Source organism: Echeneis naucrates, chromosome 5 (genome assembly GCF_900963305.1).
Source record: "Echeneis naucrates chromosome 5, fEcheNa1.1, whole genome shotgun sequence".
Classification (NCBI taxonomy): domain Eukaryota; kingdom Metazoa; phylum Chordata; class Actinopteri; order Carangiformes; family Echeneidae; genus Echeneis; species Echeneis naucrates.
Genome location: NC_042515.1, coordinates 5,298,524 through 5,318,256, shown reverse-complemented (window position 1 = coordinate 5,318,256; position 19,733 = coordinate 5,298,524). Strand labels below are relative to the sequence as shown.

The following is a 19,733-nucleotide window of genomic DNA, read 5'->3' as shown; positions in this document are numbered from 1 at the left end:
ACACTTGAAATTTAAGGCTGAAGTGTGTAATGATAGCAAAAGTCTGAATAAAGCATGACAGCCCGAGAAAAAAAATCCTCATCAGCTATGCAAACCCAGGTTGAAGCCCTATTTAAATTCCAGGGAGATTGGATCATTAACTATGTGATGCAATTACAGTAAAGCTGAATTAATTTCTCAATCATAATAATTAAAATAAACGCCAGATAATGAGGACTCCGAGCAGAGAATTGTGGGACTGTTGCTAAAATGTCTGCCGTGTAGTTCTGCCAGCCGTTCTCGTGTCCGTCCCGATGCTTGGACTCAGACGACCTCGCCACCCAAATCAAATTTGACTGCAGATGGTTTTGAATGAGTGCCAGGTCTGGTTTCCACACACACACGGCGGCAGAGCCTCAGCGGTCTCTCAATGAGGACAGTCAATCAATACAAACTGATTACGTGATTGGATCCCGTGGGCACCAAAACTTCATCAATCAATCCTGCCTCCACCTTTCAGGCAGCTGTGCCTCTCCAAACGTCGGCTCCAAACGCCAGCCAAGAGGGGAGGAGGGAGGGAGATACAATCTGTAGTTTGTTTTTGTGTGTGTTAGCTTGTGTGGGTGGGAGGGTAAACACCGTAGGGTTAAAAGGAGGGCTGCTTGTCATCTTCACATGCAAAAACAGCTAAAGAACCTGCACGATAGCGACAAAGATGAGTATCTGTGGATTTCAGACGAGGACACAGTTTGTCTTGCACCGGTTAGACTGTCATTACCTCATTACCGTGCGAAATCCTTTGAAAAAAAAAAAAAATTATCTCGGGGCTAAGCTTCTTTGTCTTTCATTCAATGTCTGTTTTTCTTTCTCTTTCCCCCATCCCCTCTCCTGCTCCTACTCTTCCTCCTCCTTCTGCTTATCCCACTGCTTACCGCAGCCCCACACAGTAATGGAGACATCCATAAATTTTTTCCCACACTCCTCATTTCATAAATAGCTCAAATAGAAACCATAACATGTAACCCTGCACAAACCGTCTAGAGCAGTGAGACACTGAGCTGTGTGAGAGAATGGGTATTTCTTTTTAAGGTGGGTATGATGAGACTGACCTAGGGGCACTGGGAGCAGGGATGAACTCATCACAGCCCGTCCTAGGTGTTTGATTTCATCAAATTCAAAATTGGTTTTATCATTCAAAACGAGGCTGACCGGACAGAAACTCCACACGGGAGTACAACAGGTCCTCAATCGCTGCTTAAGCCCCTCGGCTCCATAATGAGAGTAAGGCAGGCCTAATTGGTTTTATAATGAGCCTGCTTGTAAAAAATGACACACAAGTTATGCATACACACACAGGCTCACTCACCTTGGCCTGGTACACAATTAAAGATACATATGTGCATTCACTTTTCAATTCATTAGGAACAACTGGCGACAACGAATGCAGTTAAATTCACCACTTCTGCTGAAAATCCTTCCTTCATAAAGGTTACAGTGTAAAAAAAAAGGTGTAGATTCAGCTGGGTTACCATTGGAGGAAATATTTGGTACTGTTGAACTGCTGTTGACACATAGTACTCATATTTTGTTCACCCTGTTCAATGATGGTATGTAAGTGTGGTAGCACCGTCTTGGTTTGCTCAGATACCTGCTGAGGGCCGGTGTTCCCATGAGAGTCCTGATCTAGGTTCAGATGTACGTTACAAAAGCTTGGTGCACCTTTCGTACAATTGTATGTGTACAATCTTTTCCCTGCTCTTCTTTTAATGAGACTGAGGGAACAATGGCTGACTTCAGTCTGTCAGAGTGACTTCAGCTGCCTTTGTAAAAGGAACTAGACTCTTTCTGTGCCTGCACTTCAAAAACTGCCTCGAAAAAACCAGATTTCGGTCCACTTCGAATACATCATTGTATTTCCACCTTGATGTCTATTTTAGGTCATAACCAAGGAACATATCGTTTCCAGCAACCACAGTAAACCTCTTAAAATGACCCCCCCGTGTGTTGTCCATGTCATGTAACATAAGAACCAGACTTATTTGCCATTAGTACCAAATGTTCATAAGACTTCAGCTTCCCATTTTATTCTGTCTTCCCAGACTGACACAACTGGTGAGGATATATATTTAACCCACGAATGATATTCAAAGCAATAACAGCAATATCCTCCTAGCCACTGTAATTCCTTTACAGAACCTGCAATGGATATAAACAACCCAGCTTAGCACGGATTCCACAAACAGATATGCAACCTGAGCCCATGTGTTCTTAATGAAAACAGCCTCCCTTTCTCATGGCTGGGTTTGCAACTTAAATGCTCGGTTGTACTCTTATCCTCTGAGAGCCAAAGAAAACAAAAAGAAAAACCCGAGACCTCTAAGATGTCACTTGGCTTTAGCCGTGTTGGCTCCATTGTAAAGCTGCCAGACTGTGTGAGCAATGCACTCATCAACATCTCTCTCCCGTGAGTATCCGCATGTGGAATTGATTCGGAGATTCATTTCGAGCGATGATTTTATTTAAACTGTGAGGGAGTGTACATGTAAATGTCACTGAGCTCCCACTGCAGATGATTGCTGTTTATGTGTTCGTGCCCATCCAGTCTTTAAAAACAAAACAAAAAAAAAAGTGTGTCCATATGTAGCCAGCTGGCCTGTGCCCTTCAAATTCACCCAACTAACCTCAACATATGGATAATGACCCACAAGGCATGGGGCACTCTACTCAACCAATCATTCCCAATCTGCCAATCTGACAAGGTTGCATCCATCCCCGAGGACCAGTCTGCCTGATGTGAACCAAGCACATGGATATTGGATTCATTTCTTCAACAATAAACTTATCCTCTTGCTTCTGATGTGCAATGAGGTTTTCTATTTCATAGAACTCCAACAAGAGTAAAGAAGCCAAAAGGTGGCAGGAAACCCTTTATAAATCTTTGATTGCACTGAAAAAGGACACAGAATGAAAATCCACACTGCGCCAGAGCATCTAAAGTAGATGTACACAGACTGTAAGCAAGACAGATTTTGGCAATGAATTCAAAGTGGATGCTCCCAGGCTTGACTCAATATTGTGACAAGGGGCACACAGTGACATAAGGGCCTGACAACTGGCCACCTTTAGGGTTGAGTGGTTGTGCATATGGTCCAATCGTGGGTGACAGCTGAGGAGAGCAGGCATTGATTAGCCCATGTATCCATCATGGCTCTGTGAATGCTAATGAGGCACAGCTCAGTATAGAGCTGAACCACAACAGCTAATGAAAACCGAAGAGCTTTCGGGGGACGAGAGGTCACCAAGGTGGAGATGTGTATTACAGGACACGACTAATCATTCAGCCATCACATTAACTACAGTCACAAAGGCAGGCTGAATTGATCACAGCCACTAGATGTGCTGTATGTTGGCAAGTGCCCATACCTTAATGCAATTAGCGACTGGGTCAGAAGAGAGGTCGTGGTGTCTGGGAGTGTGTGTTTGTGTGAATGGATGTGTGCTTTCAGGGTTATTGTTAAAAGCCCCTCACTTGCATCAGCCGTATTTTCAGTTCACTCTAACCTTCAGCTGTGTGGCTGGCCTCCAAGTTTTCATACCATAATATCTACAACCGGACCAGAGTCTCTGTGCTCACTTCTTTTCTGTCTCCTTGAGGACACGATTTCCTGTTCTCCGTTTCCTGTCCTCCTCCGTACTGACATATATCCCTCCGATCATTCCCATTGTTTGTCAGGTTCCCATGGCCCACCAACAAAAGCAGTGGGAGGGGGGCAGCGGAACAATTCATGGCACCCGTATGGTCTTCATTTTCCTGACCACAGCACAGTCCACAGGCCTCTTGTGTGTTTCCATTTGTGTAACCGAGCAGGAGGAAGAAAAAGAAAGAGAGGACATGGAGGGAAGAGATGGCTCTGCTATAAATAAATAAAACTGTAGTCAGGAAAAGCAGGAAGGTGGGCACTTTTATGTGTTATCAAAAAATTGCCTCTCTTAATATCATTGACCATTTCCGCCTTGCGAAGACATCTAATAGTCATTCGCTCTGAAGACTTTCACCCTGAGGTCTAGCTTTCTTCATGCAGTTGTGAAAATCCTTTCAATTTATTCTTTCTAACATGCCTGTTCTGCCGGTGCTCCTCCCCTCCTCTGAAACTCCTACTTCTAATGATTTCAATCACCAAATATCCCCTTCCTGGCCTCTTTAGAAACCGTGACTTTGAACAGTCCAAGTCATTTAGCCGAGTACTGGAGAATTTCCCCACCCGGTCAACTCTCAATAAGCCATAATGAATCCGCTATTTGCACATGAGAGTATTTGACTAAGGCTTTCTTTGCCATGAGTTTAACATTTTCAGCCATGTCTAGGGAAATACTGCTGCTGAGTAACTGCAGTCGCTGAGACAGTGTGCTGGTCTGCTGTTATTTTGTTTAACACTGCACCTTCTTGGTATACAGCACGTGCAGCTAATAGATGATATCTACCAGAACTCAGATTCTTCTCAGTAACAAAACAAAAAAGGCATCAGTCAAAAGCAGTGCTGAGCCCAAATTTGTGTTGACAGTCTCTAAATGCTACTCGGCCTGTTGAGAGCATTGTCTACCTTAGGTGCCGTCTTCTGGCACAGATTAAAGGATTAATTATATTTTAAAAATATCCGAGAAAATGTCCTCTGCATCGTTTGACGTCCCTCTGAACTAGGAAGAAAAAATATAACTAGACACCATCTTGGTACAGAGTAGCAAAATCTCTTAAATAAACTCACTAAGTCAGGGAAGCATCAGGTTTAGCTCTGTATGCCATTGTTGTCCTTTTGAGCATTACTGTGCTCTGCAGAAACATTTCTTCAGAAAATCAATTCCACTCGCCAACTGTTATGTGTTTGAGGCTGCCACAGGGTAAGCAAAGGTATAATGTCATCCTAGGGTGTGTTTGCTGCATACTTAGTTCAGTAGCCTGGAGACAAAAACCTGCTGTCCTTCCTACAGAAAGAAACTAGAATACACAACCTGGGGAAGGAAGGAAAAGTCAAGTTTTGCGGGGGGGGGGGGGGGGTGGTTATAGGTAAGTGTTATGGTGTGAATGATTGGGAATGAAGCTGTTCAACAATCATACACAGCCAGCCAACTTCGGCAAAGGTTCGATAATGTGGCGCTTCTCTGTCGGTGACATCCAGCAGAAAGCCTTTTCCACCACCGCTCTGTTGTCGTGAATTAGCAGAGGGAAACCTTCCTTTTGTGACACTAATGCACAAAGTGTCTGAAAGATGTTTATCGTCGAGGATTACATAAGATGATGAAAGATCGGGAGCGTCTGTCTGTACGAACAGGTGATGCAGCGCTGTCAAACAAAACCAAAGCCACCACGGGTGTCTGGAGCAGGATTTCTGTTTGGTAGGAATCCACGCATCCTTACTGCTCCACCACTCACTTCTCCCTCTCACTGGTGTAAATCGGGAATGATCCTTGTTGATTTGAATCGTTTTATTCAGCTCAGTTTAAGGCTTTGTTTGCCGTTCAGTCGTGGCAGCAGTCTCTTTATGTTTCTGTCTTCTTCGTGCAAAAATTAGTCCTAGATAAATACAGTTTTTAATGATAATTGCCCAGCTGCCTGCCTGCCTGCCTGCATCAGAGTTATTGCATTATGATTGTCACTGTGTCGTTCACAGCCTTTTGGCGAGCTTCTGGAAGGGAAGAAGCATGCAGTGAAAAGCTCGGAAAGCCGACTGATTTGATCAGAGGCAACGGGTCCGGACTTTCAGTTCATTTTCAGATGATTTCATGAGATTCGCTCTCTCTACCTCCCTTGTCAGGGCATTTACCTTTTTATGAGTCTTGAATGATTCTTTTAACAGGCTTCTTTTGATGCACGAAACATATTTGTGAAGAAATCGAACAAAATAAAATTTTACGCCAAGAATGCTCAGCTCGTCTGGAGCATCACATGAGCAGAGGCATCTCACCAGACTTGAATGCACATTATTGTTGAAACTTTGTTGTGACTGTGCTGACTAAAATGCTAATGATGCTCTCATTTGGTCCCAATAGCATTGTAGCGTTCTGCTAACAAATGTAAGTTGTACCACCGAGCGTTGTATTTATCTGAACCTCCTGCTCTGAGAGTGGAACAAATGTGAATCAGGATCAGTGCTAGATAATGATTTTTACCTGGATTTGCCTCATTAGTGAAGATCAAGCAAGGTGTGAAAGTCCCCTTTGCATTCAGAGTTGCTAACAGTTCTGTATTAGCCATCTAAAATCAACCGATGATAAAGAGTTCCTGTTGTATCTGGACCTGGAGTAGCCTAATCAGGAGATGCTACACGGAGCCTGGACGATGAAACGGCCTGTTATGCCTGCGACCTTTCACCCTGGTTACACCCTTCCTGAGGCAGGCTTGACCTTTGCAGTGACCCTGCAGCCAGAGTGATCGGTTGATGGCATTTATTGTCATGCTCCATTTCCGCAAAGCCTGTCCATTTGGGGGTGATGCTATAGGATTGGAGAGGTGACCCCGTGCTCCTCCAAGGCTCCTGGGAGTCTGAATCATGACTGCATGTTCTGTCGATGTAATCACAAACTCTGGCCTTTAGACGCTCAGTATTTAATACTGCAATGATTGATTTTTTTTTTTTTTCCCCCACCCTGCTCACAAAAAGTCCCTCTTTCTTCTTTTCAAATATTATCTCAGTCTTTCTACCTCTGTGTCGGTTGTTTCACATTTTTTTTTTTTATTTGCTGCTATTCCATCTTTCTCTTTCACCGTCTCACTTTCTTTATTTGCCTCTCTCTTTGTAGCAGGCTATCTTGTCTCCCCCCCCCTCCCCAATGGCTCATCCAGTGAATAAGGTTCAGTGATGTTATCACTGCCCTCAGTCTGGACCTGTATTTCCGTCTGTGTGTTTGTGTGTCAGACAGCATGCTCCTCATAAGACTGACGCCCGCAGGCTTTGTGTCACAACAGTCGTCTCATATTTCCTCAGTCAGCTGCACGCTGTACGACTGTACAGAGCCTACAGTGCTACCAAGTCAATCTGGTTCGATCAAAGGCCGCCCCACATAGAAAAGTGATCATAATGTATCTTTCCAGCCTGAGTGTGAAATAAAATATGATGGACAATGAGGTGAATACACATTACAAACCTCCCAGAAAGGGGCCATCTGGGTCTGTAGTAAATCTGACATCTTACCGATGTCTGTTTTCTGTGCACCAGTTCAGTAACACACATCTTTTCCTCGCCTTTGCTATCGAGTTAAAGCTGCTGTTTCAGCTCACACAGTTTCCACTGGATCTTGATTTAACACAGCGGCCGACCTGCCTCAAACAAATTGCCTCACAGACTTTCCACCAATGTCCATAAACCCCCTGCCCTCAAACCTTCTGAATGGGCCAACAATATTGCCCCCTTTTATGACAGTGACAATCTGACGGGCACATTCACTCAGGGATTACCTCAGTGTGTGTGCAGGTGGGAAAGTGGTCTTGAGGTGAAATCATTATTCAGTGAATTGATGGGTTTTTTGAGAGAAAATCAACAGCTGTGAATTGTTTTGCTCTCATCAGAAATATTCCCATTCTCTGATACTACCCGATCAGTAAACTGAACGTCTCAGCGTTTGCGGGTACAATCATCTTTTTCACAATTTTCAGACAGTTTACTACCAGAGCGAGAAACGCATCAATTGAAATAATGAACAGATTTTATCTATACTTGAGTTAGGTTTTTAAAATTAGGATTTGAGTCACGTTCTCAAGATACCTTTTTTCAATTTTCAGTTGTTGAAAGTGTAAAATGCATCTACATTTATCCTCATTTAAACATTTTTCATGGCAGCACGCTCATTTGAACAGAACAGCTATAAGCAGTTGTGCCTTCAGGTTTTTTTTTTTTTTTTTTTTTTGAATGGGCAACGGGTCACAGGAAATGCATGCGTCTCAGGCATGCCGTTCCCTGTTAGCTCCCTGTATTCATCCTTAATCCATATTCTTGATGATATAAGCAGTGGCCAAGCAGCATAAAAAGGCTCTAAACCATCAGTTACAGGGATTGAATTAGACATAAAGACCTGCAGAAGCAAATCTAAACTTGGAACAAAATGAAGCCAACACACTTAGAAACAAGAAAGACTGAAGTCAAAGGTGTTAAAGGAGCAGGCTGGTGATACTCTATATTTTTCTTTTTGTCAGTAAACCCAATGAAAGGACCAAAACCAACAATGTGTTATTCAGTCTCTTCATGCTTGTGGAATTCCCCAGCCTGTCTGTCGGTCTCAGCGCTAAGCTCATTTGTGCTTTTTGAAGAAAGACGTCTTTAAAAAAGGGGTCACACACACATATGGGTTCATTTTTAAAAAACAGATCAAGTTGCCTCTTCGAAACAGCCGGGCACTGTAGTTTTTAACAAACACGGGAGTGGAAAGTGCATTTTCTGATGGCTATTTTCAGATTCACAGTTAGTGTAGTTGGTTGGCAGCACAACAGTTGCTGTGAGAGAAACTCTAAATAAACTGCAATGTCCGAATGTGTCAGCGTAACAATGTGGCTCCCTAATGCATTTTTAAAACATTTTGGAAAACAATGGTCATCTGTGGCACAAAAGAATAAGCTCTATCAGGAACTGGATACACAGGAAGCATTAATAGTATAAATGCATTGTTGGTCTCAGTCTTTTTATTAGATTTGTTATTAGTAAAAAAAAAAGTACAGAATGTCTCACAGTTAAACTTTGACATCATGAGACCATGAAAAAAAAAAAAAGGCACACAATTTATGAGAAGTTGAAACTTTGCTTTCAAATTAGGAATAATTAATAAATTATACGTTACAGCCATGGCATCATCCACTGACGCGCGAACACTCACGATTCGAAGGTTTACAAACATGACAGGAAAAAAAAAGTTCATAAGCAAAATGTTCAGAGGCGGAGAGGTGGCCGTGTTAGTGCTCCCAGACGCTGCTAAACAAGAGGCACTAGAGCTGCATTACACCTTGTTTCCTTCAACGCAAACAAAATAAAAGTGATTCAGCTGTGCTTCAGGTAGTCATGGATTGGGCTCTACATTGATTTACTCTCATCTAAAAGCACTGCGCCGCACAATTACTGCACCTTTGCTCAGCCGCGTAATGCCCTGCCACAATCATCACGATATATTATACATAACCAGTTGTGGTAATTAGCTTGTTAATTGGGCAGATTATCGCGTTAATTAGCGCTAATGGATTAAAGATCATTATTTCTTGAATATGCTGTGGCTGTGAGACAGAAAAACAGATATGGAAGATGTATCTCTGTGCTGTGCCTCATAAAGTTGAATTCGCATGTCACAGAGAGTTCTGGTAATTTAAATAAGATATATCTTAGTCTCAACAACATTGATTTTGGCTTTCCTTTCTGTAATCTGTTTTTTGCAAGATTCCACACTTCATGGGAGGGGCATGCTCTCTTAATTTAGCCCGATATTGCATTAATGGGAGTAGATTTTGATTTGCATTGCTCTGATAGATCAGTAGAAAGGTTTGTGTTTTTTTCAAACACCTACCTTTCAGCTGTACTACCAGTTGCTGAGAGAATTTTTGCAGTTATGAGAATACGTAGTTTAACAGTTGTTATTTATGTCCATGCATTCTTTCACTATATTCTGTGACACCATATTACAGGAAGATGATGTTCCCGTTCTGAATCCCACCTAGTAAGCTGTGATTAGTTTACTGCTTTTGCCGAGAGGCAGAAAGCCCTCCAAGTAGGTACATTGAGACCTGATTGAATATGTGCCCAAATCTGAGAAATCTGGAGATCTGAGCTCCACGCTTCACATTTCCATTGGCATGCAAAAGCTAAACCAGAAATGTACACATCTGAGGAGGCAGAGATGCCAAAGGGCCACCAACGGCAGGCTCCAATGATTGTTACATTTTAAGAAGATGAGTCATAAAATCTGTCACCAAATGCTCATAAGGTTGCATCTCAGAGTGAACACTCAGATACACCCTGAGTGATTTCAGTTTTAAAACTTCAGCTACTTCCTCTCACGCTCAGTGTGTGCTGTTCTTACCTTCTTCAGCCGTCCACTCCTGGTGCCCAGGAAGACCACACTGTGTCCATTGTAGACGTAGGAAGAGACAGAGGTCAACCTGTCCCTGCTCTCGGTGAACACCATCTGACCCGACACCAACTGAGAACCCCCCAGGGGTTGGTTTATATCCAGGCCGCAGAAGTGATCATCGATGGGAACGGGCTGCATGGAGAGTGGGGGGGGGGGGGGGGTACAGGGTACAGACAGTATTCCATTATTTAATGTATTTTATTTCATTTTGACAAAATACGAGGGAGACGGGTTGGAAGGTGTGAGAGAGTGTGAAGCGAGTTAAGAGTGGAGATGACAGAAACAAGGAAAGGGAGATGGAGGTAATGAGAGACAGGGGGAAGCGTAAGTGGGAGCCGGAAACATGACTGAGATCACTGCCGGCACTTGCAAATAGAAGAAGAGAACTCAAGCTGACTTCTCGTGAGCCTAACATGCATTAACGCCACAATTTTCAGGGTTCAAAATGGTTACTTCAAAAGGGTTTGGGCTGCTGCGTTTATCAACAAGCCTGGGAGCGAGCAAATTTATAGAGCGCGCTAATTGCTGATGGCAAACACAAGAAACACTGTGTGTTTCTGTGATTTTTACATCGCTTGATCTGACATCATACAAACACACAGCACAAGAGATGTCAGGTTTTGATTAAGCATCAAAGAGAGCTGCATGCTAAGTAGTCCTGCTACATCTACTAAAATGCACCTCAAACCTTTGCTAATTGCCTGTCACTCAGTATAAAAATCTACCTTTTTAGGCCAGCTAATTCCTCATTTCACATCCCCTACTTCTTATGCACATATTAGGCCTCACTGTGCGTCTCCTTTTATCGACTGATGCGCCTGAGCTTTACTCAGTGTGATCAGTGAAGTGAAGACAGCATAGACAAATTTCATCTCCAAATTCACCCCACTATTTCTCTCCTTGCGTCTGGCATTCAGAAAATTTAAATGAGCCACATGCCTAACAAGCAAGAGCTGAATTCCTGGACCCTGATATTAAGGACATTTTTTTTTTTTTTTTTTTTTTTTGCGTCAGATTAACATTTGACTGCCCACAAAAATTGCCAGTCTAAAATTCTGCTCCTGAATTTTTAATGTCATATATAATAACCCTTGGGAGGGAGCATCAGGAACTATAAGGTTTTCCTGCATGGCGAAATAATATTGCTACATTTAAATTCGCTGTCAGCGAGTGTTGGTTTGTTGGTTTGTCCGTGCTCTTGTGTCACCTTCAGGTGCACATTTTATTTCATTTATGTTTGTGAAATGTGTCCACAGCATGTCATGTCATGCTCAAATCCCATGCAGATTTTTTTTTTTTTTTTTGTGGTGTTGGAGGGATGAATCACAAAGAATTTAATGATTCGCTGACTCATTTTTCACTTTCACCAGCTGGTTGAACTTTTCACTTTTATGCAGTGGAAGTTCTTGGAATCTGCTTTGTAGATTTGATCTGAAAAAACAGATATCGAGTTTACATGATATTCATGATAATGATGCTGATGATGATATTCACGGTTCCCAGAAAAAGCTGCTAAATATCATTGTGTGCTTGTTAGCATGCCCGGCATCAGTACATTTAAAGTCGCTACTGTGACCGTTATCTTTTGTAATATTGGCATTTCTTCTTTTCAGGAAGTTATTGGCCGTCTGTAAAATCTTCTCTAACAATATTTCTGAAAACCATTTCTCCAGAACCATTAGGCTGTTGATCTTTCACACTGACTAATTTATCATATAGGCAAAGCGGCACAGTATCTGATGACATCTTAACAAAAGTGAAGCATGGTGTTTAATTTATAGCCCACTTTGGATATAAAACTCTCTGGTTAACTGCACAGTGAGTTAATTATTAAACGATTATGTATCCCTACCCTCCATCAACTGCTTCCACCAGTTACAATACATCTGATTTGCATGATGGCAAAATGGGATGAAAGTACATGTTGGCGATTACCAAAGCGATGAATGTGTTGAATATCGTTGTTTTCATGGTTTGCTTTTAACCAGGTTCCATGAAAGCCACTAATTACACAGAATTATAGTTTTGACAAAGGAGCGGGCTTGGACGCCGACAAGAAAGCCCATTTCTCAAGATCAAGAACAGGTCTCAGAGGGTTAAATAGTGCTGACAGCGAGTAGGATGGAGATGGGAGGGGGAGGGAGGCAGAGAGAGGGAGAAAGAAGAAGGCGGGAGTCAGCGCTCAAACCCCTGAATGAAATCAAAGCTCCGTACAAAACTCCTCTGATTAGCATTGTGGAATTAATCTCCTCCAGCTCTTCTGCTCTCGTGGGATCTTGAAAACCTGAATGGTGTCTTCAGCACAGTGTTGGCTGCCTGCCTATCAGCTATTTAGGCTGCAATCACAGTTTTGGATACACCAAGAGCCAACTTTTAGTAAATCGGTATCAGAGCAGCTCATCAACATGTGGGTTTTCTATTTGATCCAAATGTGTGTGTGCAAATGTGTACAATGTTTGAGGCAGAATCAGAGGGTCCACAAATTGACTGCGTGAGCTTGATTTACCATGTGCCTTTCTCTGTCTACGGTCTACCTACCGCCTTGGTGCACTGCACATCCTTTCCCAGCAGCCAGTGCAGCTCCAGGTTTCCCTCTCCCTGGTAGCAGGACTGCAGCCGCTCCTTGATGCGTGCGTTGATGTCTTGGATGGTGAAGACGCAGAGGGCTGAGTGATCCGAAGGGTCGTGGTACTGCTTCTGTCCCTTGGAGAACACCGCAAAGAGCACGTCCTCCTGAGTGCTGATGTTGAGCGACTTTGCCAGAACCCTGCCGGCCTTGGCCAGATACGCCGCCTGCAGCAGACGATACTCCTCGCCTCTGTGCACGCACCCTACAGGAAGTGACACATAGGAGTGGAATTTTGTGTCACCTTTGCAGAGGCGGATGATGCGAGAGGTGTAAAACAAGTCACCGGGGGAGCTGCCGGCGGGCATCCCGTTCTCCGGAGTCTCCGGCTGGACAGTCATGAAATAGACGAAGCTGCCGCTGGCGAAACCGTAGATGTAGTAGATGTCAAAGTGTGGGACAAGAGCCAGCGTGTCCGAGGGGATTTTGATGAGTGATGAAACAAAGTCAGTGTGAAGCTCATAGTCCAGCATCGCAGATGATTCTGGGTCACGAGGCAGCTTTCGGCTGGAGATAGTCGGGAAGTAGTCCTGCTTGCCTCCAACAGCTGTGCCTATATACAGAGTGGCGTCCTGACCCTGCGACGGCACGACAACGCCGTACATTGTGCCTGTCTGGTTGTCACTGGACAGGTAGTGTTCTTTTTTATGCGTGGGCTCAACGAGGATGAACAAGTCGTCCAGCCTCATGAGCTTGCAGACGCCCTGGTAGAGGCTGCCGCAGGCCAGGAGCCGGTTGTGGGAGTAGTCGATGAGCAAAAGTTTGTTAACGTTGTCAGTTGAGGCCAAAGGCTCAGAGCAGGGCTGGACAATGAGAGGAGGATAACACGCTTTGTTATCGTACTCTGGCCCCGTGTCATGAGACACCAGGAGGGTGAGATTAGCCGACAACCTGTAGATCCGGTTGACGGCTCCAACGTACAGAGCCCCGGTGGACTGATGCACGGTCAGGTGGTTCAGCGACCACTCTCGCCTCTCTGATTGGAAGGTGTTCATGGTCTGTCCGACAGTGGTCTTTTGATTCACAGAGATTAGAGTCAATAGCCACAGTGCCAAGGGCCATGGCATGACCTTTAGAGGACGATGACCTTTAGGGAGGCCGCAGTAAGTCCATCCTTCATTCAAGCACGTTCCCATTCCCACAGATCTCCAAAAAATACACAGCTCAGACAAAACACCTGGGATTGTGTATTGGCAAGGAGCAGGGCTGCACTTTAACAGAGCTGAGGAGCTGGTGTTGTCCTTCGTAAGTGATCTTCACATCATTCTGAAGAAGAAAAAGAGAGATACTTATTTTTAATGTCTTTGATTCTTTCAAGAGTGATATAGAGCTTGCATTGTATGATTAGACACTTAAACACAAACCCTCTATCTCTGCTTAGTCAGACACATGAGACATCAAAGTAACAAGTAATCATTTGTTCAAACTGTCTCCCCATATTTACTAACTGAAGAGATGGTCCAATATTCCCCCTATCAGCAGGGGAGCTCATTATATTCATGGCTCTGTAAGAGAGAACTAACTGCAGCCTATTACTTGAACAAAGCAGTGACACGCTGTAGCTGTGCCTTCCCTCCATTTGGGCGGCTAATTAAATGATCCAAATGTATTAATTATGCTTCCATATTTTGGGCTGCCTGTTTTCCTTTCTCCCTTCTGCCTTGTTCATTTAAATGGTTGAATCCAAGAGGAATTAATCACTCTCCACTGCAGCCGACATTCCTAAATTAATCAGGCTTTTTCCAGGGATGGAGGGAGTCATTAGAGTTTCTGAGCCAGGCAGCAGAACGCTCACTCTTCCCTGTATAATTTCATTAGCACATTTTATTGAGATATTTCCGGGGGACAAACAATGTCTCTCAGACAGATGACGAACTGGAGGACGGATGAGTTGGACACATGGCAACGGATGTGTGATGTGTTTATGGCTTTTGTTTCCCTCGTCAAAACTGCTTTGAGACGGAGTTTTTACTCTTATGCAAGGTACTTTTGATGCAGTTGAAACAAAATGAGCTAATTTGGAACAAAAAAAAAAAAACAAACAACACGTTTTTATCTCAAAATAAAAAAGACAGAAAGTGTTGGAGATGAAGTGGCTTCACATACGCTCTTACTTCATCCAAGTCCATTAATGCAGTAATAAAACTGTCTGCATAGGAGGACAGGCCATAAATTAAGACACCTACATCATCCTGAATCCTGTGTGTGCCACTCCCAAGCCTTCCTTCCATCCGCCTCCTTTGTCCTCCCCCTTTCCATGCTGAAGGCCCCATCACACTCTTATTATGATAACACTTTTTTGAAAAATCTGTTTACCACCCTCAGTGAAGTGTCTAAATGTCCTTTACAGAGATGCTGCCAACATGCTAGACAACCTCAGCGCAAAGGCAACAGTCTCTTTTGGCCGGAGCTAACGTAAACAGGGTGTTTTCTCAGCGAGATTTCCTGGTATAAGTAAAGGTTAAATGAAGACAGCCATGTCAGATCCTAATGCCGGGGTCATGACGCGGTGGGTGCTCTCCATTGGCTGACTAACAGGATGTCCGGCTGAGTTGAGTCGGAGCCAGCGATGGAACGGATGGACTGACACTGAGCTGGCTGGGACGACTCCAGCTCCACTCCAGCATCTCCTGTCCATCTGTTCCCGCCACACTCACACCGGGGGAGAAGTCACTCGAGTGTCTCGACCTACTCTGCTCAATTTGGCAGACTCAGTGTGAGCAGCTCTGCCAGTAATTGGCCACCGAAGAGTAATATCTTTCACACATTCTATGGCTGCATTGAAATCTGAAGTTCAGAGTTTCCTTTTCTTCTTTCTTTTTACACAACACTGACACAGAGGATCATAATCACGCTCTCCTTTTACCACTTCTTTAGCTTTCTCTGCTTTAAATGGCAGGATGTCAGAAGCTTCCTCTTCTACTTTCTTGACCATTTTTATACTAACTTGATGCAAAAAAAAAAAAAAACAGTTTGCTTTTATTCGTTCTAAGAAAGCGGTGATTTGGCTGCACATCTTGGCTGTAATTTTTACAGATTCTTTATTTTTGGCAAAATGCTGTCCAGCAATTTTCCCTATGAAAATCATCCAATCATCTGCTTCGCAAGCTGATGAGTCTTTGAACATTTTCCTAGTTGATGTAACCACAATTCTCATTCATTCGTCCTTTTAACGGAAACCTCAATGAAAAGAGTATTCAGGCATTCTTAAGTATTTTCAGAGGAAGCGCTGACATTTCCATACTGTGATGGCTTTTGGGGGGAGTAGAACATAAACTCTCTGCAACAATCGCAGTTGTCTGTAGTAAACCAAATAGCCCACAGTGCTGGTCACTGGAAATGTGTAGTCTCTGGAGTGTGAGTCTTCTGCTTTGAAGCAGAAGGCTGTGAAAGAGGATGTAATTCAGTGAAAAGCTTCTTGAAGGTGGGGCAGCACGGCGGCACAGTGGTTAGCGCTTGTTGCCCCACACCAAGAAAGTCGCTGGTTTGGTTCCCGGGCCGGGGGCCTTTCTGTGCAGGGTTTGCGTGTTCTCCCCATGCTTGCCCTGTGGGTTTCCTCCCACCATCCAAAGACATCATGTTTGGGTTCATTGGTGACTCTAAATTGTCGTAGGTCTGAGTGTGAGTGTGAGTGGTTGTTGGTCTCTGTCTGTCTGTGTGTGTTGGCCCTGTGATGGACTGGCGGCCTGCGCAGGGTGTACCCCGCCCTCGCCCAATGTGAGCTGGGATTGGCTCCAACACCTCCCGCAACCCGGAAACGGATAAACGGGAGAAGGTGGATGAATGAATGAATGAATGAATGTTTGAAGGCGGGCCTGTTAAGCACAAATGTGCCTCATTCCTTTGTGCTACCAAAAAGGAGGCAGAGAAGCAAATTTTGTCTTCACCAGATCAACCAGGGTTGTCTTTGCTTTGTGCTGTCCACAGCAATCTCATTACTCTGAATTTTTCTTTGAATAACACCACAAGTCTCCAGGTGAAGTCTGTTTGTAATTTGCATTGAACCAAACGCGCTGTCCTTTAGAAATAATAAATCAGACGGCTCTCTTGAGGTCTGACAGTAAATAGCAGAACAAATGACATTTGGGAAGACAGGCTGGAGTGTGGCATGACCTTAAACAACAGACACCAGCAGTGCCACCCAGAGGTAAATTCAGTGTTGAGAATTTGGAGTCACACTCTCAAAGGAATTGGAAAAGATAAGAAAGAAAACAAGAGAAAATAGGAAGTGCTGGTGCCAAACGGACTCGGGCAGGCATGTAGGCAAGCAGCAGTCTCATCGTTTCATTCATTTCTGTTCTGCCGGCTTTGGTCACGTCTAAGGCGTGCAGTCATGCTGCTGAGTGTTTACCCTGGATTATAGAGACAGCTCTTCGCCCTGTGCAGTCCTCCCTGCTGAATTCTCCGCCTCGGCACTCAGACACGCTCCAGCCGAGGCGTGAGTCATTCACGCTCACACACAGGAACATGGTTTTGCTGGGGCCCTCTGGGGACACCGATCAAAATCACAATGAGAAGCCAGCGTCTTGCGCTCCACAGACGTGACCCTTTGACCTGGATCAGTGGATCAGTGGAACTAAATCCATCCTTAGGGTTCAGCTGTTAACAGGGTGAAATGCTGTCATAGCTTCTGTAGTGCCCGGTTAGGCACGATTCATGGGACAGAAGGGATGCTTAGCTTTTTTTCAAATCTCTTGTTTGTTTGACCCATCTGTCATCGGAGATGAACTAAAATGTTCATTGGGGATATTTCTTTGTTGGGCTGTCCATGTGCATCATCTTCACGACTCAATCAAATTTAATTGTGTGAGGCTATGCTCTGCCAGTAACTAACAGGCAGTTCATCAAACTCGTTTCCTCATTAAATGTATAAATTCCTCAAATACTAATGAGTTGTTCCAAATGATGTCATCGATGAAACAGAAAAAAACCTGTTTAGCTGGATTTGATAGTGACTTTCAAATTTTCTGTAGTGTGAGTGAAGCACGGATTTATACCCCGTTAAAACCCAGTGGATAAGGAAACTATCTGTATATTATACTTTCAAACGCCACAAAAGAGACAACCTTTGCCTGTAAAAGAAAGACAGACTGAACACGAGCAGCATGGTGTTCAAGTTTACTTTGTTTACCTTTTGGATTATGGATTTGTGTGAGATTGGGAGCGCTGTTGGCAGACTGTGCCATGATCTTTCTAAAGGTCAGAAGGAGCATCTCTGTTCTCACACTTAGTCAACAATGGGAGTCATTGTCACTCGCATCAGAGGTGATGGAAAAAAAAAACAGTTGTTGTTGTTGCTGTTGTCTTTTGTGGCCTACATATATAAGGCTGCACAAAAGTAATAATGCTATAAGACCACAGGGGCTGAAAGTGTCTCAGAAACACGCATCATAAGAGCTTTCGTCCTCACGATGTCGAGCCGACGGCGCAGTGATGTTTGTTTTATGTCAGTAGGTTTTTCTGTAAATGGGGATGCTGCTGGAAGTTTAAAGAATAAGTTTACAAAGTTTCTACTTGGGCATGATTTCACACTGAGAGAGAGTGTTACACTCTGCAATGTTTGCACTTATGGTATGTAACCTCGCGTGGCCTGATGGGATACTTTTTACTTTTGTCTGGGGTTTCCTGCAAATCTGCATGGACAAGTTATTGGTGAGTGGGGGGGGGGGGCGGCATTGTACACATTACACATGAATGAGCTGTGAGGGCGCCAGCCGCAACTGAACGTGACTTCCAAATGAATAAATGAAGGCAATTAGTAGATCTGTTTACAATGTTGTGGAGACAGAAGTAGGTCAAACGTGGCAGAGACAGGAGGGGGAAGGGAGCCAGCAAGCCAGAGCCAGGGGCTGTCAGGGGTACCTACAGTGATGAGTCGGGGAATTAGGACATGAAAATGCCGTCTTTATTATCAACGACTTTTAAATGAATGTCATATTGAATCACAAGGGACCGGTAGGGTTTATTGGAAAAAGCCATGTTTTGTGATCAGTCCAGCGTGTTTTATCTGCTGCTGTGTTGTGGAGGGGCAGCCCTGGGTGATGGGCTCCGCCTCACAAGGCCTTCACACAAACGCAGACATGGGCCTCGGAGGACATAATGTGTAGCGTGGTTGCTCTAACTGCTCATACCCAGCGGATATCTTCACTTTGAAGCCACGCAGTGAAATTTTGTGACTGTTGGCCAGCGGGTAATTTCCATTATTATGCTACAACGTAAATTCAAACAACAGCGCATCTTCCAGTCTTGTCTCTCAGTCAGGGGGAAATAAAAAAATCTTGTAACCCATATTTAGATTAATGACACCCGCATTTTGTGATGTGAGTATTCTATGGGAATCATCTAAACTGCTGAAAATTCATTTAACTTTTTTGGCAGCTCATCTGGCGCGTTTTGTGTGTACTCCAGCTGGGATTTATATGAGCAGAGATGAGCCATGATTGCCCTTCGTTTCACTCTTGTTGTTCAGTTTATTGGTCAGTGCAGATATTGCACGCTTTAGGACTCTCTGGCCAGCCACTAATCTTGATGGCAGAGTAGCAGAGGTTGCCTTCGGGGAACAGTAAAGCAGCACTATGTCATCCCAACACGCTCTGCTCCTAATAACTGCAGGATACTGCAAGGGACCTGGGCAGAGGCAAATGTGACATAGGGGACCAATTCCAACACATCACCACAACACAGTCAGCAGCCTCCTCTGCAATGCATGCCATTATCTCAGGGCATATGCATTATACATGCAGATACAGTACGTCTGAAATTGCTGTTAAGAGCAGGGACCACATGAAGGGCACCGCTGCCACAGACAGATTTAACCATGCATGCCTCTCTCCTCCCATCGCTCTTCTTAGCTCTGTCTCTTCTTCCATAAATCTCATTGTCGTTCCTCTCTGGTTAATGGTGACCTCAAGCAGGCTCCTCTCAACTACCGAAGCCCTCGCCTCACATATATGATGTGAAGCGAAGTCAAAGTGACCCCCAGCACTGTGATGAAAACCCGTGCAGCCTGAGTGCAATAGAGAGTCTT

The 19,733-nt window shown here is 44.1% G+C and overlaps 1 protein-coding gene across 1 annotated transcript in view; it reads right to left on the bottom strand.

Moving 5' to 3' along the window:
• The window catches only part of LOC115043322 (plexin-A2-like), a 56,344-nt gene extending 42,571 nt beyond the window's left edge, over positions 1–13,773 (bottom strand). The window contains exons 1-2 of the mRNA XM_029501661.1: positions 12,619–13,773; positions 10,030–10,212 (exon numbers count right to left, since the gene is read on the bottom strand). Of these exons, the coding sequence (XP_029357521.1) occupies positions 10,030–10,212; positions 12,619–13,773 (1,338 nt within the window). The remainder of the gene's footprint in view (positions 1–10,029; positions 10,213–12,618) is intronic.
• Between the last annotated feature and the right edge of the window lie 5,960 nt (positions 13,774–19,733).